This window comes from Anoplophora glabripennis, unplaced genomic scaffold (assembly GCF_000390285.2).
Source record: "Anoplophora glabripennis isolate ALB-LARVAE unplaced genomic scaffold, Agla_2.0 scaffold185, whole genome shotgun sequence".
Lineage (NCBI taxonomy): Eukaryota > Metazoa > Arthropoda > Insecta > Coleoptera > Cerambycidae > Anoplophora > Anoplophora glabripennis.
Window position 1 is genome coordinate 248,486 of NW_019416354.1, and position 25,337 is coordinate 273,822.

The 25,337-nt window shown below is 30.8% G+C and overlaps 2 protein-coding genes across 3 annotated transcripts in view; both read right to left on the reverse strand.

Moving 5' to 3' along the window:
* Positions 1–1,525: 1,525 nt before the first annotated feature.
* On the reverse strand, positions 1,526–2,302 carry LOC111691286 (cytochrome c oxidase assembly factor 5-like). 2 transcript variants are annotated; one of them, XM_023454229.1, is made up of 4 exons: positions 2,189–2,302; positions 2,027–2,137; positions 1,756–1,857; positions 1,526–1,688 (listed from the first exon to the last, which is right to left on the reverse strand). In XM_023454229.1, exons 2-4 carry the CDS (start codon positions 2,132–2,134, stop codon positions 1,647–1,649), a joined length of 252 nt encoding a protein of 83 aa, XP_023309997.1. In that variant the 5' UTR covers positions 2,135–2,137; positions 2,189–2,302; the 3' UTR covers positions 1,526–1,646. The 2 variants fall into 2 exon arrangements, with proteins under 2 accessions (XP_023309997.1, XP_023309998.1); XM_023454230.1 differs by having other exon boundaries at positions 2,210–2,288.
* A 7,982-nt stretch (positions 2,303–10,284) lies between these two features.
* Positions 10,285–25,337, reverse strand: part of LOC108906661 (sodium/potassium-transporting ATPase subunit alpha) — an 83,283-nt gene continuing 68,230 nt past the window's right edge. Inside the window, exons 3-15 of the mRNA XM_018709975.1 lie at positions 21,554–21,726; positions 21,178–21,345; positions 19,821–19,950; positions 18,825–19,061; positions 17,298–17,543; positions 17,023–17,246; positions 16,377–16,760; positions 13,676–13,937; positions 13,345–13,617; positions 13,039–13,284; positions 12,500–12,688; positions 10,940–11,054; positions 10,285–10,888 (exon numbers count right to left, since the gene is read on the reverse strand). Of these exons, the coding sequence (XP_018565491.1) occupies positions 10,777–10,888; positions 10,940–11,054; positions 12,500–12,688; positions 13,039–13,284; positions 13,345–13,617; positions 13,676–13,937; positions 16,377–16,760; positions 17,023–17,246; positions 17,298–17,543; positions 18,825–19,061; positions 19,821–19,950; positions 21,178–21,345; positions 21,554–21,726 (2,759 nt within the window). The 3' untranslated portion in view covers positions 10,285–10,776. The remainder of the gene's footprint in view (positions 10,889–10,939; positions 11,055–12,499; positions 12,689–13,038; positions 13,285–13,344; positions 13,618–13,675; positions 13,938–16,376; positions 16,761–17,022; positions 17,247–17,297; positions 17,544–18,824; positions 19,062–19,820; positions 19,951–21,177; positions 21,346–21,553; positions 21,727–25,337) is intronic.

Here is a 25,337-nt window from a genome sequence, read left to right on the forward strand (position 1 = left end):
ACAAAATCATTTTTTTAGTATAGGTAAAAAATCTAGATTGTTACTGACAAATAGCAGATTCTGTTTAGTTGTTTAGCAAATGGTGGTGTCTATCCATGACATAAGCTCAGTTTTAATTAATTTTTTTAAATCCCTAAAAAATTAAGTTTCAGAATCCAAATTTTCAAATCGTAATTATTTATAATTTATAATTAAACTGGTGTTAAGTATATCTTAGATTTTATTTTACAATATATATCTAATATACAGGCTGTTACAAATTCTCTTCTCACGACAGGGATCTCGGAAACGGTAAGAGATATGAACTANCTAATAATGAATTAAAAATACATAGTAAATAAATAATTACCTACATATACTTAATATTGTGAACAACATGTTATATTACTTACACTAAAAAACATACTTTAAATCCTAATGTGGGGATATATTGTAATGTCTGTCAATATGTCAATTTTATTATAATGTCCTGAGGATGTCACAGTATATACTGACAAAACATCGACAAGAAAACAAAATATTTTTTTTTATTTAATTCCCACCATTGTGACTACTAACAATTGACATTAACGCAAAAGTAGTACAAACAATTGACACTAATTTTAATTTTCTTCCTAACACTACCATAGTGGCAGGAATTTGTCAAATTTTTTATTTGTATTATTTCAAAAAATTTACGCTGCAGATGCAATCTTTAGAATGAATTAATCATATGACATTCCTATATGAAAAAAATTAAATATTCTCATTTTTCCTTTATGTAACACAATTGATTACTCCACTTTCTGTCGAACGTTAATAAATTATAATAAATTACTTTGATAATCAAGTTTTAAGCCTACAGTAAACTAAATAAGGAATTGACATGGTAGTGAATAGTAGTACAAAAGTTATGTATTTTTGTTATTAAATAAGATTTGTCAAGTGTGATAATATATATAGCTAAGAAATTGTATATTTTAAATAAATATATAAAATTTAACGAAATAAATTTTGAAAGTGAGGTACTTATTTATTTGCTTATCCTATTTTTTTCAGTGTACTTCACAATTATATGTTATATTCATGTAAGCAATGAATTTATTATAAACGTTATTTAATAAAAATTAATTTTTTATTTTCTCAAAAGCTTAAAATAAAGCATACTGGTTTGACCTACCAATTAAGTATTTTTTAAAATTTTAAGAAATCTTAAAATACGTTTACACAAATTCATAAATTTTACACCTATACAATTCAAGTTCAATTGAGTCATGTTGAAAATACAACTTATAAAAAATGCAGTTCAGATATAAGAAAATTTTGATATCAAAATTACTTAATATTATTTCACCACTATTATGTTATTGTAGTAGTATTATTTTGTATAACAAAATTAGCCAGAAGCAAATTGTATATTTAGCTTTTTAAAAATAAATGAATTATCCTTGTAGAAAATGTGTTTCTCTTTTACATTTCTGTCTATTATTAAACCCAACTAATTTATATACTTTCTAAATTACAATATTTGATAGAAGTATAATCATATTAGGCATGTTTTTTTTAATAAAGCCAATATCAGTTACAACTTTATTAAAAAATAAATAATCACTCAATATATACAACTAAATCATTAAACCTTCTGTTGATTTGGTAAGTCAAATATTCTAATATCCCTTTCTTCCTCTAAATCTCTGTCTGTTGTCCAACTGAAAATAAAAAAATAGGTAAGTACATATAGATTAATAAAAAATTTCTATTAAAATTATTAATTACCAAAGATCGTTTGCATTCAAAGAAGGTGTTACGAAGGACTTGGCACTGAGTTGGAACTGTACCATCATTGAGCTTTAAACATTCACGTGGCGTCTTCTTATGCTAGAAATATTTATATGAGGGCGTTACATTTTACATGGTACTTTGTTAATAAAAAGCATTATGGCTTGGCTTTAAGGGTCATTTAAAAATATATTAAATATGGAAACTATTTTAATGAAGGAAGTTAGCATAAGAAATTTTATAGAGGCATAATCAGTCGAAAACTTACCACTTTACAGCAATCGCTTTCTAGGAGACACATTTTTAAATCAGCCCTAACTCCAGCACAAGCTGATTTGTCTTGTAACTTTTCGTTTTCTTCCTCATAACGCATCATTTTCTAGAAATAAAAAAGTAGTACATTTATGTAATTTTTTATATACTAGCTTACGGTGAAGTTATATTTTATTACCAAAACACAGAAAGTATGTGTAAGTATGAAACTAACACTATTATAAAATAAGTAAATATATCTATTTTAAGTTAACCTAACTTGAACGATTATTCCTTAACCTTACATTTGCAAATTTGTAATTTGTTTTATCTATTGGTATTGGTACTACTTACTATTTGTCTAAACTAGTAGAAAGAATTACTGGTAGGGTAGGCAAAATTCACATGATTATTTATTAAAGTTTTATTATTTATTATAGTTCTTGTATATTAATTTTTCTATGATTATAGTTTATAGATTTGTATCGATATATTTGACTGATTCATATGGATATTAATTTAAAAAATCACAGTTTATTTAACCAATTAAGAAGACGAAATACGAAAGTTACTACAAATAAGAAGACGAAAGTGTAAGTAGTTAAGTAGTGCCAAGTACCAGCCAATAAAACAGTTGTGGCTATAAATTTTATAATCAGAACAAAACGAAATTTGAAAAATACCTGAATATTTTCCGTACAGATTTAAACGTGAAAGTTATGAATGGTCCGCGAATGAGTCTTAAATTAAATTTATATGGAATATACTAGGTATTTAGATTAAAATATTTCAAAGTATTTCTGTGAAGATAACATATTCATATGAATATTGTTTATATTTATCCAGTTTGATACAACAATGTACCTTTTCTGATGAAAAGAAAAAAAATTATTATTGTTACTGTTTCTCAAAATACTCATAAGCAAAGAGATTTTATACTTACGTCTAAGTCTAAGTTGTACGTCAGTATAGGTACAGGTTTTATAATATATACATTTTTTAACGGCTTAACGTTCTGATTTTAGATATCAAAAAATAATTTGCAGATTGGAAATTAAATATCAAAAATTTTAAAACTGTTGTTGAAACGAAATGAAAATTCAATAAAAGGTGGTAGTTACCTCAAAGTCATATTAAACAATCTTATTGTGGTGGTACCCATTCTGGAAGTCTTGTTTTGTTATTGTATCAAACCGTTGTCAGTTTCACTTAGTTTTCATGTTTGGGGAGACGAAAAAGGTGCAAAGAGCTAAGTAAGGGCTGCAAAACAATAGTCAAAATTTACCAAAAACTGCTGTATGATGAAAGCAGTAAGTATATGATCTCACATTTCATTGGTGGAGAACCTAGTCATTCTTACTGACTTCTGAACAGATGTTTTCTTTTCATATCTTCCCCTTAACTTTAGTCATGGCATGACCTTTTGCTGCTATAACAGTTATATAGGATTATTTTTGAGCTATAAAATACCTTTAATATTTTGTGTTTTGGTTCTATCAAGTTTAAAACAAAACAATTATCTAGATCCACTTTTCTCTCAAATCGGCCATTGTAAAACCGCAAACACAAAGAGAAAATGAAAAATTGTTCACCGACAACACTCGCGTCCACCTACAATGAAATTGCTTACAATACAAATTCACAAAGGATGTACATAACCCTTTGTAGAGGTGTGTCACAGTAACTGCATCTGTTTGCATGATTTAAGTTTCGGGAACTGTGTATGTACCAAAAATTGCCAAACTTTAAAGCTTTGCCATTTTTTTATGCAATAACTAAAAAAAGTCAATTTATATGGCAGCAATTTCTTCCATTTTAAGCATACTCTCTAGCAAATCTTCCTTAATGTGCCACTTACAACATAAGAGAACAATCATGTAACGTCTAAGCAGATTAATTGTAAATCTTGAGACCCATCCATTTATTCATATAATTAAAAAATGGCAATTCAGGACTTTTAAAAAAGAATTTTTACTTTATTAAATAATAACATATTATAAATGAGAACATTCTAATAAAAAAGGCAAGAATTGTGATAAAAAATGACAAAGGTATTAGCAGGAAAAAAGAATTGTTCATTAATTTACTGCTATTAAATTTATTGATTGTTGCTTTCTACAAAATAGGTATTTTATTATTATTTAGAGCATATAGGTACATAATAGATAGATCTGATCATTTGAATTATCATTATTTTAACAGGAAATTTTGAACTCGTACAAAATCATTTTTTTAGTATAGGTAAAAAATCTATATTGTTACTGACAAATAGCAGATTCTGTTTAGTTGTTTAGCAAATGGTGGTGTCTATCCATGACATAAGCTCAGTTTTAATTAATTTTTTTAAATCCCTAAAAAATTAAGTTTCAGAATCCAAATTTTCAAATCGTAATTATTTATAATTTATAATTAAACTGGTGTTAAGTATATCATAGATTTTATTTTACAATATATATTTAATATACAACTGTTACAATACATACTGTTACAAATTCTCTTCTCACTGCAGGGATCTCGGAAACGGTAAGAGATATGAACTAGCTTAAATGGGGGCAAAGTTGCGTGATCAGATAATGCCTCTAACATGATTAGCTTTGGAAATATTTGAAAAAAACACGAAATTTTGGAAATGCTTCATTTCAGCCTTGTTTGAGGTGATATTGAAAACAGAAGAACACTTTCTCATGGCAACTTTTTGTCCTCTATCGAATGGTATAATCAATTTTTATATGTAACATTTCGCCTTTCGAGGATCATCATTAACTTCATTTTTTTAAATACGGCCCTGGAAATTTTATTACGTTATTTGCAAGACTTCATGACCCCCAATACTGTATTGCCTCATCCCGAACCAGATTCAGATGTTTTGTCTTGAAAAATTCATCTTCATGTAATTGTTTCAAATTTATCTAAATTTTTTACTTAGATTTCTTTTTTTATTGAATGTACACCCTAAGTGTCGTTAGACCCCGTGAAATCAAAGTAGTTATTTAAACTATTACCAGCACCTGGTTATACATAACCGATAAGTTGTGTCAAAATTAAAACATTATTACAATTTTAATTTTATTATCATAAATTAATTCTTAAAAATGCATATGAATAACCAAAACTCCAAATGAATATTATACTTTAAAAAATTACAGTAAACGTTCAAATACATTTCTGTTTTCTTCTACACAAAAATCTATCCGTCTAGCAATATTTTGTACTGCCCTTTGAATATTTCTTCTCAGCAAGATATTTGCCCTTGATTCTTCTATGTTGTTGGGAACTTCTTTATAAATTTTATGTTTCAACGTTCCCCATAAAAAAGATCAAGGGGGAATAAATTATGTGACCGTGCCGGCCACTCGACTACGTCACCATTTCCTATTCATTGTCCGGGAAACTCTTGATTTAGAAAATCCCTGATATTTCTAGTGTTGTGTGGCGGTGCACCATCTTGTTGGAACCATACCTGTGGTAATACATTTAATGGAATATTCAGCACGTATGCCTCGAACTCAGTAGTCCTAAAATTGAGATAACTATAACCGTTTAAATTGCCCTCATAGATGAAAGATCCTATAATGCGGTCTCCAAAAATACCGGCCGATACATTTAATGACAATTTTATTTGGTTCCTTATAGTAGTAGTAGTATATAAAGAAAATGGAAATTAATAAAAAACTGAAGCTAAATCGAGTAATTTCTACACAAAAACAAGTTCTAATAGAATATATTGAGGGTAAAAAAACAAATGTATATGAAATTTAACACCCAGCTACACTAGAGAGAAAATGAGGGCTAACTGGGAAGAACTTACAAATATTTTAATACTATATTAGGCAGATCCATTTTATACTATTATTATTTTATTCATGTATTGTACAATCCTTCANACCGATAATTCTTTATGTAGAACATCCAGTATATGGATTTTCAAAGAAAGCGTCTTGTTAGTAACTATAAATTTACATCAAGAGATTTCAATTAATAATGTAGGAAAGTAGGTAGTGAAATGAGAAAAAAATCCTTGTTCACCTGTTTCATTTTTATGAAACACTCAGTATATAAATTTGCAAAATTGTACAATATAAGATCTTTCATAAAAATATTGCAACCAATAAAGTTCTGAAATATGCAGAACACTCTCGACTGTTCCAGCTTCAACCCAATTTTCTTAGAAACCCCGTCATCCTGTGTAGAAAAACCTATTTGAAAAGTTATATTTTCTTCCATATCGTCATTGTCATCGTAATTCCAGTTAGTAACTTAATTTTAGAAAAATTTATAACATCGAGTAATTCTCTAAAGTGTTGCAATCGAAAGCTGCATTCTTAAACGTACAGAATGAAGCCTGTTCGATTTTAGTTCGTTCCAGACACAATGAGGGCGCAAGCTGTCCTCTAAATGCTTGCCCATGATTGGATGTAATAATTTCCCTAGCTGACTAACTGCAAATCATTAATCTATGATCTGTGAGTAACTTCTTGTTTTTATGTAGCTTAGTGATGGGCATAATCGGATGATTCGAATAATCGGAATATTGGCACTCGGAATCTTTTTACAATCGGAATACCATCCGATTATTTTACATTCCATATTTATCCTATGTTAATTTTTTAATACGAGTACGAGTGTATATCGAAAGAAATGGCAACATTTTATTCGAGTTTTATTCCTAACACACGTGCCACGTGTCACCCCTCTGAATTTTGAAAATAGCACCGATATTTCATAAGAAAAACGTTTTAATTTGTTAAATAAAATAAAGTTGATTATTTTGCATATTTATATTTTAATTGTGTTTATTTTTGAAAAGAAAGTTATTTAATTGTTAAATAAAATAATGCTTATTTTGCGTATTTGTATTTTGTTTACTTTGTATGTGAGTGAAAGCCAGTAATTTTATTAGTAAGATATTGTACACATTATTTCAGTTCTTAATTTGCAATTAACGTTTTTATTGATTCACATTATTGAAGATAATTATGACATGTCTTTGATTTTCTACATATCAGAATTTACTTAACACACATGCGGAATACATTCGATAATTCCGATTTCCATGAAACTAAGCAAGACGATTATGAAATGACGATTGACGATACGATACACTTCGGAAGGTAAATGTTCCACCACAATTCCACAATTCAGTTTTCAGTTNTTGTTTCAAATTTATCTAAATTTTTTACTTAGATTTCTTTTTTTATTGAATGTACACCCTAAGTGTCGTTAGACCCCGTGAAATCAAAGTAGTTATTTAAACTATTACCAGCACCTGGTTATACATAACCGATAAGTTGTGTCAAAATTAAAACATTATTACAATTTTAATTTTATTATCATAAATTAATTCTTAAAAATGCATATGAATAACCAAAACTCCAAATGAATATTATACTTTAAAAAATTACAGTAAACGTTCAAATACATTTCTGTTTTCTTCTACACAAAAATCTATCCGTCTAGCAATATTTTGTACTGCCCTTTGAATATTTCTTCTCAGCAAGATATTTGCCCTTGATTCTTCTATGTTGTTGGGAACTTCTTTATAAATTTTATGTTTCAACGTTCCCCATAAAAAATATCAAGGGGGAATAAATCAGGTGACCGTGCCGGCCACTCGACTACGTCACCATTTCCTATTCATTGTCCGGGAAACTCTTGATTTAGAAAATCCCTGATATTTCTAGTGTTGTGTGGCGGTGCACCATCTTGTTGGAACCATACCTGTGGTAATATATTTAATGGAATATTCAGCACGTATGCCTCGAACTCAGTAGTCCTAAAATTGAGATAACTATAACCGTTTAAATTGCCCTCATAGATGAAAGGTCCTATAATGCGGTCTCCAAAAATACCGGCCCATACATTTAATGACAATTTTATTTGGTTCCTTATAGTAGTAGTAGTAGTAGTATATAAAGAAAATGGAAATTAATAAAAAACTGAAGCTAAATCGAGTAATTTCTACACAAAAAGAACTTCTAATAGAATATTTTGAGGGTAAAAAAACAAATGTATATGAAATTTAACACCCAGCTACACTAGAGAGAAAATGAGGGCTAACTGGGAAGAACTTACAAATATTTTAATACTATATTAGGCAGATCCATTTTATACTATTATTATTTTATTCATGTATTGTACAGTCCTTCAAGTAAACACAAATTATACTAATGTTTCCTCAAATTTCTCGAAGGATATCACCACAAAACAGTAACTAGTCATATTACAGACAAATTGCGGAATTCGTAATTTGTGAAACATGTCAAAAAATATAGGGTTAGGTCTAATGATCCTTGCCTGTTCCCCCGAAAATATCAGTAGAAGAAATAGGGAACAATTCTTCCATCATTACTCAATAGAACACCATTCAAGAACACCGATTAATGAGTTTTAGTAGAGACACGCCCCCTTTCTCTCCTTCTACTCTCTATAATTCAAGAATAAAGTTCCCGATGTGTTCTGTATTTCTATTGAAAATAACACCCTTAGAAAATTTACTGTCATCTGTCCATATAACTTCATGTACAAAATTTTGGCGATTCTGTAATTGCTGACTGTTTTTCATTTTTCAATATCACCTCAAACAAGTAGGCCAACCAATACAGCGAAAAAAGAGGCTGTTTTTACACTTAAATATTATAGCTAATTTCAAGTATTTCTTTTTGAAAAATACTTGGTAAATGAAAACCCAAGTGATTTCCCCAGCAAAGTCGTGAACAATTTTTTTTAAACAATAAAAACTGCAAAAAATTAAATTTTTTTGTTTTTTTTTTATAATGTCTCGAAATATAATGATGGAATCATCTTACTCTCAATAGGACTTTTGTAGAGAAAAAAAAAACTATAAAATGGTTTTTTGTGTGATCCGATCGGTTTGTTTTTTTACAGAGAAAATCCAGAAATACCTCTAAAATAGCCTTTTCTTCAAAAATTCATAACTCCATCAAATTTGAAGCTGAAAAACAATATTGAGGAAAATGACAGATAATAATATGTAGTTTAATCGTGTGCAAGATGGTTTCTGTCCAATGCATAGTTTTTATAAACAAATTAGGGTCTTTTTTTGCACAATGTGGTGATTTATTAAAAATGGTCAGATTTAAATTCTGAAAATGTCATCTGAAAGTAGACAACAAAATCTCCAATTGGTATATCTCGGATCTTCGCCTGGGTGATAGGAAATATGGTAAAAATGTCCTTCAAAGTCGCCCGAAACAATCAAAAGTATGCTCCACGCTGTAGTGGGGGAAGCAGCGAGCTCGAACTTACCTACTTTCGATTATTTCGGGTGACTTTCAAGGGCATTTTTAGCATATTTCCCATCACCCAGACGAAAATCCGAGATATACAAATTGGAGATTTTGTCGTCTACTTTCAGATGCCGTTTTCAGAATTTAAATCGGACCTATTTTGATAAATCGCCACGCTGTGCAAAAAAAGACCCTAATTTGTTTATAATGCAATTGTGCAAAAACTATGCATCAGACAGAAACCATCTTGTGCACGATTAAACTACATATTATTATCTGTCATTTTCTGCAAGATTGTTTTTCCAGCTACAAATTTGACGGAGTTATGAATTTTTGAAAAAAGATTTAGCAGTTTTTCCAGATTTTCTCTGTAAAAAATAAACCGATCGGGTCGCTCAAAAAACCATTTTATAGGTCTTTTTATTTTCTACAAAAGTCCTATTGAGAGTAAGACGATTCCATCATTATTTTTTGAGATATTATAAAAAACCAAAAAAAAATATGATTTTTTGTAGTTAATACATGAAATTTGCTGTAATATTTAAGAGTGCCAAAAAATCCCTATTGATTGGCCTAAAGGCTGAAATGAAGCAAAAAAGTATTTCCAAAATTTCGGTTATTTTCAAATATTTCGAAAACTAATCATGTTAGCCCTGATTACGCAACTTTGCTCCTAGTTCGTATCTCTTACCGTTTCCGAGATCTCTGTGGTGAGAAGCGAATTTGTTGCAGCCTGTATAAGGTAGGTAGGTACATTAAAACTTAGTTTTTTTTGTAAATAATTACAAAAATGAATAAAATACTTTCAAAAAATTATTACAACACACCTTATATAATATTTTTGATAAATATGCAGTGTTCCTCTTCTTGTCAGACAAGAAAAATTATAAGTTTTTTGTTAACTCTAATTTTTGTTAAAAGAACAGTTAAAAATATGTTACCTACCATTAACAGAAAATTTATATTACAATTCATAATTTCTGGAGGATTGTTTATTATATTAATACAGTTTTAAAGATATAATTGATTCATACATATACTTAATGAACACATTTATCTTATACATATGAAGGTGTTACTAACACCTGCAGCTGCTATTAATTTTTATAGGAGAGGCATTTGATGTAGTAGTTAACCAAAATAACAATTAAAAATTGTTACTGAAGCAGATTAACAAAATATAATTGTCTAGTACAAAATTTAACTTCTATGTTTAGAAAAATGGTTTTGTTCTTTTACGACTGCAAATTTATACTGTCAATTAGGTCCTTAATGAGAGTGCAACATGCAGTTTATAGTATAAATAATATTTAAATAAATTACTAACTAAATAGATTTCTAATTCTAACTAAATTAAACTAAACTCGGTAATAACATACTAAATTCTAAATTCAACTTTCAAAATAAGTCAACACTTCTTAACTTAAACTTGATATTAAAAATTATTCTTAACACTGACTAGTTACTATAATTATAGTTCATATACTAAACCTACATAGCTACAAATACTAAAATGTCTCTAGTAATATGTTTCTTTCCTGTACCATCCGTCAGGATATTTTCTTATATGCCATTTCCTTGCCTCGTCAAAAATAAAAATAAATATGGCAAACGGTATTGAGTAGCACCACCTGAAAAATCATAAAGTTATATACAGGTAAACGGAAGTCTCAAAATATTACCATCTGAATAGTATTGGGTAGAACTTTAAGTAGTGCATGTGAGGAAGGTACGATAACATACAGGCCACTACGGTTTCCACAATTAAACTAATATTTAGTACCATGTTTCCCATTCCTGTAAGAAAATGTCACTTTGAATTCGGAAAAGTTAGACAGATATGTTTTAAATGTCATTGCTACTCAATGTCTACTGGCACAAAGCATTACTTTATACCACTGGCAGAGAGTGACCTACTAATCTCTTTGCAATATGAAACATAAGTAATATCGTACCAAGTGAAATAAACTTTTTAGTTTGTAGGAAACAACTGTTCATTGGCAAGATACCCCATCCAGCATTGCGATACACCCCCAATATAACACATCGTTCAATAAGTCCCGGGACTAACTATGAAAACAACATTTTATCCGCAAAATTCTTTATTATTCATCAACATAATCTCCTTCAAGTGTAATACAATTGACTCAAAATGAGCCTCAGTAGCAGCGATCACCTCCTCATTCGAGCCAAATCTTTTTCACTGGAGCATCTTTTTGAGATCCGCAAAGAGCCAGTAGTCGCTGGGGGCCAGATCCGGCGATGGGGAAGCAGTTGGAAGCCCAATTCGTTGAATTTGGTCATCGTTTTGAGTGACTTGTGCCACGCTGCGTTGTCTTGATGAAAGATGACTTTCTTCTTCTTCATGTGTGGGCATTTTTTCACGATTGCAAAGGTAGCGTCACTTTAACCACTATAGCTTTCTTGGTTATGTTTCGAATTACATCAAATTTTGACACATCTCATCTAAAGGTTGGTACTTCTGAACCTTGGTATATACATGGCATTATTAGCGCCATCTCTACGTTAGTCCCGGGACTTATTGAACGATGTGTTCAATAAGTAAACAACTATTATAGTAAACAACTAATATAATAATAATATTCAAAGTCGGCGATCCTGCTGATGAGTGATCTTTACTGTTTACTAGATGTTGGTGGGTTGAATTATTCAATACTGAACAGGGCATGTAGTCCGCAGAGTAGTTATCTTTCACAGTATTATTAGTTAAAAATACATGCAAATTAGCTGTGTTGCCATGGTATTCCATTTGGCATTCTAGTGCAATATTAGCCTAAATATGAAACATGTAATATAGTCTTTCCGATATTAAGGTTGACAGTATGTACCAGGTTCGGTCGCTGATGCAGCATCTCAGCATTGAAATATTTGAAAAACTTGTTCCCATATTTATTTAGCCATACCCATATACAAGCCTGGTCGAACTAAACATGAAGGTGGTAGAAATGTATACGCCCAGTTGAAGAATGCGAGCACGGGCAAACGAAATACAAACACAGCTACATTGGGCCACTGGGCAATAAATATCAGCTGTTGACAAGTGGTTGACAAATTGCCCAGCAGTGCAGTGCAGCAATACGGAATTTGGTGTGATTTGATTTATTATTTTATTACTATTATATTTATTTTTTATATTTTTTTGTATTTTACGGTAATAAAGGAAAAGGTGACAAACAACCCATCGAGCTTCATATGAAGTTATTGTATATATTTTTTCTTACCTTGTTTAAATATCGAATTGATCCTAGTTTTACAAACGATTAAATCAACCCATTGAGTCACTACGACTGATATCATGAAAGCAGTATAACACGTGTATTCTAGTTCTTTTCTGTGTTCATAAGTCCATTCCTGGCCAAATGAATCCATGAGGTCGTTTACAGATTCAGAATCCCATTTTTCTCGAAGGCCTGAGTAAAAAATATATATTCACATTTTCATAAAAACTTCTTATGCTTGTGGTATACAAAAAACTAAAAATTATTTAATTTGTCAAATTTAATCTAAATATAAGTCACTAACCAAATCAAATTTCTTATAGACACCCACTAAATTTATAACAAAAAATCATGAATTAATAATGAATTGTCAATTAGATGTTCAATTATTTTTATAATATGAACATTAAAAAATTTAAAGAGTTTCCTACAATTTTTATTTATACAAATTTTCTCATATCTTGAAGCAATGCGAGCAATTTTCATGTGACCACCCTGTATCCATTAAAAAAAATCAAGTTAACTCTGTTCCAAGTGCTTACCGAATAATTTCATGGGCATAAATCCGTTTTCAGCCATAATAGCAAAGTATACAAAGAAGCCCCCTAAAGCTTCAATCAGGCCTATGTGACCATATGCAAGAAAGTACAGCTTTCTCGTTACTAGTTTATCCTTTTTCGGATTTCTTGGAGGTCTCATCATAATGTCACTCTCGGCTTTTTCATAAGCCAAACTAATAGCCGGCAACATATCCGTTAGTAAATCTATACACAAAATAGCCATAACACCTACAAAATTTTATGAAATTCTTCAATGAATTCCTCATTAAACTGTCAAAATTTACTTACCTAATGGAAGTGGAATGCTTAAAAGCACAAAAGCCAAAAATGGTAGGATTTCAGGAACATTAGAGGCTAATGTATATGCAATAGATTTTTTCAAATTATCAAATATTCTGCGACCTTCCTCGACACCTGTTATAATAGAGGCAAAGTTATCATCTAGTAAGATCATGTCTGCCGATTGTTGAGATACTTCTGAACCTGATATGCCCATAGCGATACCTATATCTGCCTTCTTAAGGGCCGGTGCGTCATTGACACCATCACCTGTTACTGCGACTGAAAAATAGGGGTCATTGAGTTTAAAATTGCAATAAATTTTTGTCTTTTGCCATACCTATCTCTCCCAATCTTTGACAGCCTTCAACAATGTGTAGTTTCTGTGTAGGTGAAGTCCTTGCAAAAACAATTTCTTTAAAATTGTATAATATACCATCTAATTCTTGGTTAGTGGTGTCTCTTAAAGCAGAGCCATGAATTACTATGGCTTTGTCTTTTATGTTGGGAGGTAGCGTCTCTATTGTGTTTATATTATATACCTCGATTACTTCCTTAGCTTTTATTATCCCTACTTGCTGTGCAATAGCCTTGGCAGTGATCTGGAAACAAATTTGACATAATTTTTGAAAAAATAAATATGGGAATATGCATGAGGTATAATAAATTATTTTAAAACATTATTTTGTTTGATTGATACATACACATTGTGGTAAATGTTCTAGCCCAAGGAATTTGAAATAATAGCACTAGTTTTATTTGTTAATTTTTGAATATATTGGCTTTTAATATTCATTCAATGTACCCAATTTATCTACGTACACATTATGGAGTGTAGAGAGAAAGAGGATTCTCTCTTATAGAGAATTAGCTGTAACAGTGTCCGGTTAAACGCTTACATTGTAGTTCAAGAAATAGCTAGAAGGGCATTAGTGAGCAACCAGGATTGGCGATAGAAGTAGTAAATAAACAGTATAAAGGCGGTCACACACGTTGCGGTATACCTGTTACCAGGCCTACCATTGCCAACGTATCATCACCTTTCAATTCCATTGCTTAAAACTGAAAGAATCGTTGGAATTTTACCGTAACGTGTGTAGATTGTTCAGGTCTCTAGTCTGCCTGTAGTGTATGGATCTGCCTGTACAGATCCACCTGACAAGTCCACCGTAACGTGTATAGCTGCCTTAACCAAGTGTGCTTCCTTTCAAATGTGGGATTTCAACTATAGTAATGCCATCTTAATTGTACTCTATTTTTCGGACACTTTCTACATACAGAGAGAATGCTCCTTACCTTTACTCTCCATAATATACATGTTATTCGCTGGTATAATTTAAAAATTTGTAATGACTGGTAGTTTGTTATTATTACTAAAAGTTAGTAACCTTTGATCAATAAATTCAGTTTATTGACACATGGAAATAGGTAAATAGGTACCATGTAGAGGGTACAGGAGCGATGTTACAGCAAAATTTTTCTTGATTTCTCTAATTAAAAGAAAAAGTAACATGTTAAATTATTCATCCTTCAAATTTTGATGAACAGTTTTGGATCTATTACTCAAGGAACATTGAATATATAGACTTTAAACTTCAAATAATGCAGTTCCCTCACAGTATATGTAAAATATCAACATTAGAAAGGATCTGAGGGGTTACAACTTCAAAATAATTATTTCCAGAATCCAGAAACCGGAAAATGTTAAGAGCTCATCAACAACGGATCGTAAATAAAATCTAATTATTTTATTTTAATTTATCAACAATTATGGGAAGTTAATTACGGAAAGGAGCACAAGAGTCTAGAAACAGCAAAATTCATTATGCTCTCTACATGCACGTTTCATTTCATACATGACGAAGACCAGAGCAGGAATGTATTTCTAAATTATGCGCCCTGGTCGAATATGATTGACCGACCAGTACCTGTTAGTAAATGTAAAAAAAAAATTCCGAGCTGACAAATAAAAACTTGCACTTATTTTAGATAGAGGGGCATCCATTAAAGACAATCGAGCTTCGGGGGCACGAGATCAGGAGCAAGATGAAATTTTTTTTAGAATCTGGTTTTAAAATTCACTGATTGTGTGCCTTTTTTATTATTTTTTTTTAATTTACAAAAAGGGCTCTGCTTCGGCCGTCCCGGGAAATCGCCCCCTACGCCCTTATGAAAATATGTCCACGGGCGAGAGATAAGATTAATGGAATCATTTTTATGATTTTCATTATTTACATTCAGAAAAACCTGTGGGTACACATGCTGCAAGTGACCATTTTTAAGTACAACGTCAATAGCACCATCCTGACGCCACCCAGGACGCAACAGGGTTCCAAAGAAAAGGTCGACAGCAGATTGGCGCCAAGGACCAGGTACTTCTGCAAGCGACTCCACACCAAGGGGGACTCTCCAGCGAACACTCGCCCTGACAACGTCTTTTTTTACAAACTTAGTTTTCAATAAAAATACTTTATTTTTACCGTTGAGAGAGCGTTTTAGTTTTTGCTGTACAGTGAAAGCAACCCTCAAACCTAATCTGACCTAACCTATCAGTTTATTAAGAATCAAGACAAATGTTTATACTGAAAGTCTTGTAGCAGAATGGATTGGCTGTATTTCCAGACACTATTTCTATTTGCTAATTCTAGTTCTATTTTTTCTCTATCACCATAATGATGATTCCTAAATATTTATAGGTTAGTACGTCTAGTTCAATTTTCTTGCGTTTTTATCCTTGTTTTGGTATTTTTTTTATATTTATTATTGTTATCTTATTGCTTTCTATGTTAATCTTAATTTTTTCTCAAGAAACTTTTTTATGTTAATTAGGTTTCTAAATCCAATGTCAACGGTTAACTTTTGATGCAATTTTACGTGAAGGTAGCTTCTCTGAGAATATATTACATTACATTATGTAATTGAAAATTTTTTGACTCACTGTAATCAATTGTGACAATTTCTTGACTAATTTTTGAACAGTTTACTAAATAAAAAATAAATGTAAACTAGACTTTATCAGTAATTAAAAAAGTTTTACTTACTGGATGATCTCCTGTTACCATAACCACCCTAATACCAGCACTTCTACACCTCTCCACCGCGTCTGGAACCTGTGGTCTGGGCGGGTCGATCAGAGACATGAATCCAACAAATCTCAGATCTTTTCTAGGGAAATTGGGTGGTTCCCCGCAGAATTTAAAATCCTTCGTATAAGAACTGTCCAACATTAAGTCGGCAAAACCTAACACCCTCTCTCCTTTTTCCGCGAGTTCAGTCATAGCTCTGTCACAGAGTATTCTCATATCGTCAGTCATTTCTTCAGTTCCCTTTTTAGTGCACATTTTCGAAGACCTGGCTAAGATGCGTTCTGGGGCGCCCTTCATCACTACTAGGCAACCACCTTCTTCCATGGCGTGAATACTGATCTAGAAAGAGGAAATCTAAGAATTCAGAAATCTGCCACAGAAATAATTCTGGGAGAGCAAAACGGAATATTTCAATAACACGTTAAGTAAAGGATTAATGAATTTAAAATATTCCAAATACTTGCCACTGGTCATTTATTTGTGACTCATATTTTAGTTTCTTAATAACGAATTTTGGTATAAAAATAGAGAAATTATATTACATTAACTGTATATTTTACTAAATATTTTCTGTGCACCCTGAACTATTCTATATACTTACTTGGTATTTGGTCACAGAACTAAAAGGAATTTCAAGTAATTTGGGATTCTTGTGTCGGAAATCGGTCGGATTTCCATGTATATGACTGAGTTCCACGAATTTCAAAATGGCTTCTTCTGAGGCATCCCCTCTAACTTGCCTGGATTGAATTGGTTTATCCTCTTGCCCATGAACAAACTCTGCTCTATTACAAAGGGTGGCACACCTCATTAGAGTTTGAAAACCTATTTAAAAACACATTTAAAGTATTTACGTGAAGTTAACTTTGAATTTACCTTCAGATGTATTATATTCTTGCGCTTCCTCTTGTTGAGTAGTAGAGTCTGCATCGATAATTGTGCCGTCACACCAGAAGTGGCAAACAGTCATTTTATTCTGGGTAAGAGTACCAGTTTTATCTGAACAGATAATTGATGTGGATCCTAGAGTTTCCACAGCTTCCAAATTTTTCACTAAACAGTTTTTGGCTGCCATACGCTTTGCTGTCACAGACAGACATACCGTTACGGTGGCAAGTAAACCTGGAAAGAAGAAAACAATTAGTTTATAAACCAGTAAAATGAAATAACGAGAATATCTGTATTTTTTGTTCTTGTTTTTGCTAGATTATATGTGGATAGTGAAAACAAAAAAACAGTTATATATTGGGGTGAGATATAACAGTGTTGATCTAATAATTATTCAATGTCTAGGTCTTCGATATGACCAGATTGGCAAAGGTTGCAGGTACATACAATGAAATTGAGACCCGTGTCACCACTAGGCGAAAAATTTTTAATTAATATTGCAGGAAATAACTCCTCTTCAGACTAATGCCCTGACCAGCATTGTTAAATTTAGTAAACAACATTCGTCGGATGAACCCACCAGATACATGCCGATTTCAATTTTATTAGTTCTCATCTTTAAGACAACCAACAAATGATCCAGTTTTATTTTAATCTTTTAATCACTTCATCGATTTTATTTCCACATCTCTTCAATACCAAAGTACTTTTTGGATGAATATTAATTAACTTATTACTTATTGTAATAGGTACAACATTTGATTCGAAGAGTTCTGAGAATGTTGAAATAAAATTGACGAAACTTTTAACATTTATATAATTGTTTTTATTTCCACATATTAGCCATCTTCCTTTCAATTTTACATTGGATAACGAATTCTTAATTGGTGTCCAAGAATTCGAAGTCATTTTATTTTTAGCAATGTAAGAGGTCTTTCGCATAACGTTAGAACTGTCACATTGTATTATAATTGTTTAGTATCCATTGATGTGGTGAATTGCCTGATATTTGTCAAAGTATACAAATGTCGTATGGTGTAGATGTAGATGATGCATATTGATACATTCGAAATCCTGTCTTCACATGTCAAATATTCATCAAAGCCTTTATGAATGACAGATCAACAAAATATACGTGACATCTGCTGCAAAGACCACATCAGTTACAAATTTCAGTTTGTGAAAATGAATTCTCGTTTCCACAGATTGGAGTTTGTAAATTCTCTATGTTTGTACAAAAAATAGCAAGTACACAAGCGCTATAGATTTTTAACCAAGCAATTTGCAAATGTTGGACACATTTTTTAGTTTGGTGAATATTTAGAGAGTGGAGCCGGCTCTAAACTAAATGTTGATACTACTACTGCTTGTTTTAAAGTTACAAATGTAATTTTGTCATCAGAAATATCATTTCATGTTTTCATTACATCTCAATTTTTGGGATGCATAAATAATTTTATAGATGCATTACACCAACAAATTTATGGTATAAAGAGGATGTGAGACTATTCCTACCTTCTGGTACGTTGGCAACAATGATACCAATAAGAAATAAAGAGGCTTCGATCCAGGAATAGTTCATGCCTAAAGCTGCAGCTCCAAAGACGACTCCCAAAAAGCATGCCCATACACTAATGATCTTCATGAAGTGTTCCAGCTCTCGAGCGATTGGGGTTTTATTTGGTTGCAATCTAGCTGTTAAACCGGCTATCCTTCCCATTACTGTACGGTCACCAGTTTCGCAGACAATGCCTATGAAAATTTATGCTGGTAAAAGAATATTTATGTTGGTGTTAAGTTACAGAGTTTCACTAATGTCAGTTTTTTTCTATATAATTGTTAGCATATGAAACTTAAATACAGGGTGTAGCAGTGATGTTGTGTCAAATTTTCAAGACTACCTCTTCCATCTTTCAAGACCATCTTTTCCTTCTTTCAAGGGGATCTCTTGTTAAAGCAGACAAAAACACAATAATAACGATTTTCGACTAGTTACTCCAATAACCACTGAAAATATAATTGTTTCCTACTTAAACAATTTGATAAGTACTATCCAGTGGCATAATAATTAGGAGAGATTCGAGAGGTTTCAATTCTCAAAAAAAAAATTGCAGATTTTTCAGCTTTCTTTAGACCAGTTCAAAATAAAACTTTTGTGCTTCTTAATTTTATAGCAAATTAATTTATTTATACTTATGATTTGCGGTAACGAGCACCTAACTTGGTCATACTTTGAATTTTTAACTGTGAATTGTGTATTTTAGAAAAAAGAAAAAGAAACAGGCGCAAAAATTTCATTTGGGAATGGGTTATCCAAATCTGTAAAAGACAATTTGCCTGTATCACGCTTAAAGCTATGTATAGATAAGTAATATGAGATGGGTAACTGATTAAAAATAAGTTACTGTTGTTTTTTTGACAAGGAATCAGTCTTGAAAGTTTATCACAAAGTCGTTGTTACACCCCGTAAAATTCTACGTAGGTTGATTATTAATTGTTTTTAGTAGGTACCTCTTGCAGTTCCTTCGACAGCATTTGTGGAGAAGAAGGTAAAATTCTTGGTTTCGAGAATATTATCGCTAGAACACTCAATAGTTCTGAATTGTGGTTCAGATTCTCCAGTGAGTGCTGAATTATCTACCTGAAACATTTTAATAATTCGTTTCAATACAAAATTGACGATATTTTAGACTGAAAAATGCTGACAAATAAAAATTATCTACTTGGAACATTTTAATAATTCATTTTATGGAATTTCAATACACAATTGACAATATTTTGGACTAGGAAATGATTGACTAACAACTATTTGTTTTAATATAGAAATATTTAAATTCGTATTCACTAATTTTTCAATGTTTTGAATTTTAAAGAAAAAGCGAGAAAAATTAACCTATACATTGGGTAAACTAATTGAACTGGGCACAATTGCTAACTTAGTTGTTACTGGAGGTACAAAATCAGCTAAAAAAGAAGTAGCTATTTTGTTAATGCAAATCTGTTGACTGATATAAGTTAAACAAAAATACTTGATGATAAATCATATAAGTTTGATGCGTTTATATGTAACGGAAAATATGTTCCAAGTCTCTTTCTAACACGTATAATGTTCCCTTTACCCCAAGCAATGTTGAAAAAATAAACGGTCTATTCAGTTATAATATAATATAAAATACAAGGTGTTCCACTTAAAATAATATAATTTGCCTAATATTTTGTTTCTTTTAGTTTATTTTAATCAGCAGAAAAATTGTTACTTCTTTAACCTATTTTGTATCTCCAATAATAACAAAATTAGCAATAGTGCTTATTTAATTTGGTTCATCTTATATGCCTACTATATGGTACTAAAAAACTAGATACGCTAAAGAAATAATTTCATAAACAAGCAAAGCAAAAATATAATTATCTAAAATAAGAAAAAAAAAGGAATGTGACATCATTAAACGATGTTGCAAAGTTTTGAAGAAATCATTTTCTATTCCTGTTTCTAGCAACTATGGTTTTGACATTACTTTGGGCCAATATCACAACATGAAATTCAGTCACGAAAATTAACCTATTTCTGTAGTTTAAAGATGTTTTTTGATGGGTATCAAACAGTTTATCTGACTTAATGAGAATTTTAAGAAAATTTGAATTAACTTAAATTTAAAGTAAAGCAAAAGTAGAAAGAGCTAATAATAAAAAATGTATAAGATATCTCCACTCTGAAAATTGTAAAAACATAAAACATTTAAATAAAAAAACAATTATCCAAAATGCTTCTTGTACTTTCAAAATATTTACATTTTTCAACGCTGCAAGTGTTTTCGTAGACATTTTCAAAAATGAAAAATATTACTCAATTTAAAATGTATGTTCTTACTTTAAACCCTTGACTCTGAATGATCCTAATATCTGCAGGTATTCGGTCACCAAATTTCATTTCAACCAAATCCCCGACAACTAAATCTTTGGACATAATAGTCATCGTTTCTCCACCTCTTATCACAGTCGCTTTCGGAGGTACCATATTTGCAAATGACTCCATAATCTGCAATATAGCAAACAGGTAAATGATAATTGCTGTCACCTTCATGTTAGTTAATATGATGAATTTATTAATAAACTTATGAATTATTGTTTTATATGCATGAACTCAATGTAAGAAATTATGCAGGAAGAACGTACTTTTAATAATTCAAAAAATTTAAAAAAATATTGTTATTTTGTTGTAATGTTGTAAATGTTGGATTACTTACTTTGTGGCTTTTGTGTTCTTGGAAATACATAAAACACCCAGTAACAACAACTACAACAACGAGCACACATCCTAATATAAGATTATCGTTATCTATTTCGTGAGTTGTGAATTTTCTAATTATAAAAGCAGTGAAACACAAAGCAGCACCTATCCATAATAGTAACGAAAAACCTGAAACAATTAAGAAGGTATTAGAAAATATTCTGTAATATACCTAATACAGAATGTAATGAAAATACTTGGCTAAATTTGCTTGGCAGATTATGGGTGTATTTATACAAAGGAGCATAAATGCTACCAAATAACCTTGAAGCCAAAATATGATAATTACACCAAAAAAATCATATTCGTATTTTACACTTAGATTTGGGATATATGAAGGTCTTGCGCAAAGGGTAGTTGACTGTTACTATTTCTTCTATAATTTTTTTTATTTTTTCCCCATATAAAAACATTTAAATCGAACCATTTAACGAAAAATTTAACATTTACAAATACGATTTTTTTCGTCTTTTGATAATGTCGCCTTCTTTCAAGAAATAACACAATATTCGAAATGCATTTCAACTCACATGCTGCTGATGTGAAATTTTACAAATATCTTCTTATATGTAAACATCGCTTCTTCTTTTATCTAATAATAATTAAAAAATAAAAAAATGGAGCATAAATAAAAAAGATGGGGATGAAATAGTAACAGTCTAAAATTACCCCTTATGGAAGGCTTACGACTTGAATGATATTGCAGAAATTAATATCCAGATACCTTAAATCTAAGTTTAAAATATTAATGACTTTCAAAAAACAATCTCTATCATCCTTCGAAGTGGATATATCTCTCATTATCCATTTTAAGAAAAATATTTATATAAAAATGTACACATTTTTCTGATTTGTCCCCATAATACTAGGAGACAATTTAGAATTCTTACATTACATCGTTTTGTAGAGAATCACATGGTCGAATATTAAAAAGAAAAATTGATTCCAAAATTCAAAATCACGCAGTATATTTATCTATACAGTATACAGGGCGTGTGATGGCGAGTTAACAGTATACATAATTATTAATAAAAATTATAAAAAAATCGACAATTTGCAGTCAGTATTATCCGATTAAGTACCGCGAGATTTCAATTGCATATCTAAGTTAGCTTCAGAGTTACGTCGACTTTTGACTGTTAATGTATTACATAAAATTATAGGAAAATAACACGAAACACAAGATTTTGCCGATGTTATTTGAAAAAACTGCATGCTCTGATTATGGAATAAATTTCAAAAATTTGTGTGATTCATCACAAACATTTATATAACTCTATGGCTAATTGATCGAAAATGTTGCTGATTACACTGGGAAAAACATTATTGCAATAGCTGCGATAAATTTGAAATTTTGGCAACCCACCAAATTCGTAATGAAATTTCGCATTTATGATGTAACACGGTTTGGTAAATGTAAACTAATAAAATGCCAAATATTATTCTCAACACAGGTTTAATTTTAATTCACTAGAAATCAGAATTTAGAAAATCAACACGATTTTTTAAGTTGCAAAAATAGATTGTTTAAAATTGAATTTATATCATATATGTTTTGCTAGCAGAAAAAGTATTCTAATATTTGTATGAATAGTAAATTTTTTCACTCATGAAACTATCGCACACAGTTGAGGAAAAAAACACTACACATTGTTACATAGATAATTACATACTCCCTTACTATGGACAGTATATTATAATTAGTTGCCTTATTATTAACTCTTCATTTATTTGTGTAAAACAACATATACAGGGTGTTCTCTATGACAACCTGTGGCAGATGGTAACTGGGTTAGTTTCAAACATTTTTTCTTATAATATTTTTGTTCAGAAGTTACAAACATTTTAAAAATATATAATTTCATATTTCAATCAAATATCATTTTGTTAATTCATTTGACACTTAGCTTTAAAGTGCTAAATAAAAAATGCATTTATTTACAAGTGAAGTGAAGTGAAGTGAAGTGATATTGTCTTTGCAAAAGGGTATTCAAATGGGAATACATCTGTATCCTGAATGCATTGAAAGAATTAATCAGATAAGAAATGATCAAAATTCTCCTCCGTCAAGTGACGGAATCTTTAGTTCGCCGATGTTGAGGCTTGCATTTGAGTCAAGGGTGGACATTTTGAATAATTTTTATAGTCTTAGGATTTGTTAATTTGGTTAATAAAGATTAACTAATGTTTAAGCTTTAAACACAAATAATAATTATTGTTATAGCAACCATGATTTTTATTTAACAGGCACTTTGAAATATGACATAATATTTTTTTAAATGCTTGTAATTTCTAAACAAAAACGAATCATCTGTCAAAGTTTATCATAGAACTTGTAGAACTCCCTGTATATCGAAATCTACAGGCTGCTCTTTTTAAAAATTCAAGTGTTTATATTTTTCTGCCATCTACCAGAATTCGAAAAAATTACAAAATAAAAATATTGTTGCTGTATTTGAGCTTATTTTAATCGGGATTTTCAAAATATAAAGACATACTTAGGTCATTGTTTCAATTTTTGTAAATTTCAAAAGCATTTGGTAAGTCATTCATATACAGGTTGTCACCTAACGAATGTTAGGTACTTCAAGGGTATTTATATTTAACCAAACTTGCTTCAACGAAAAAAGTTGCAAGGTGTTAAAGTTTCCTTTTTTTATTTCACGTTTTCTCCTTAACTCAGAACCCAGTTTGATTTGAGCAAAATGCTGCTGTTGCTTAGTTTCTCTTCATGAAGTATGCAGTAATTATGTTTGTATTAGGTTAAATAATACAGGACGTTCATTTTACTACAACCCGTTGTGATTATTCTTCTGTAATTGTTTTGTACATTTAAATTTTTACATGCAACTATTAGAAATAGGTAGATAATTTTATTCTAGACAAAAAATGTATAGGTACCTATCAAAAGTCGAAATTATGCTCGGTTATGAAGATATTACAGAAAATATTTATTAACACATATCCCATATTTTTTGGAACACTTAGCACAACTGTCAATTATTTTGTACAATCGCTTTCCTTCAAAGGCTTGTTTACACGGGGACAGTAGGTAAGTGGTAACTAAATTTTAAGTTACTGCCTTTTCTGCAAGTGATGTTTGCACTGGTAAGTTCTAAGTTTAGTTGTTGGTAAGTTCTAGTGCAGTTTATAAATATTTGCAAACCTGACGAGATGAACGTGAGGCAGCAGTTTGTAGAAGAATTGAATGGCATACTACGAAATATCCTAAATATTATATTAGAAGAAATAAATGAAGAAATATATGAAGAGAAAAATAGACCTAAACGACTTTGGGAGCGAAAGTGGATCAGCAGGAGGGAAAAGTTCGGTGCAAGTCGTCAACTTGCACGAAAAAATAGAATAAATTCTATTCCAGTGTACTAAATTTTTACTTGCTCCATAACTTGTTACTTACCACATATGCGCTGTTCAAATAGGTTCAAGTGACTTAAAATTTAGTTAAAATTTAGTTGACTGTTCCCGTGTAAACAAGCCATAAGAAATTTTTATTTCGTTAACTTTTGCTGGTAGTTATTATTACGTACTATACCTATGGTAAGTTCCATGTGAAGTGTTTAGTGTAGAAAAATAGATACTGTCCCTTTTTGCTTCATACTATTACGAAGGCAACGGTTGTGTCACTTTATGTTTGAATAAAATTACATAAGAGAGAACTCGGCCTACAGCCAACCCTGTACCACATTGCAGTCACCCTAACGTTTCCGATATCTATTCAT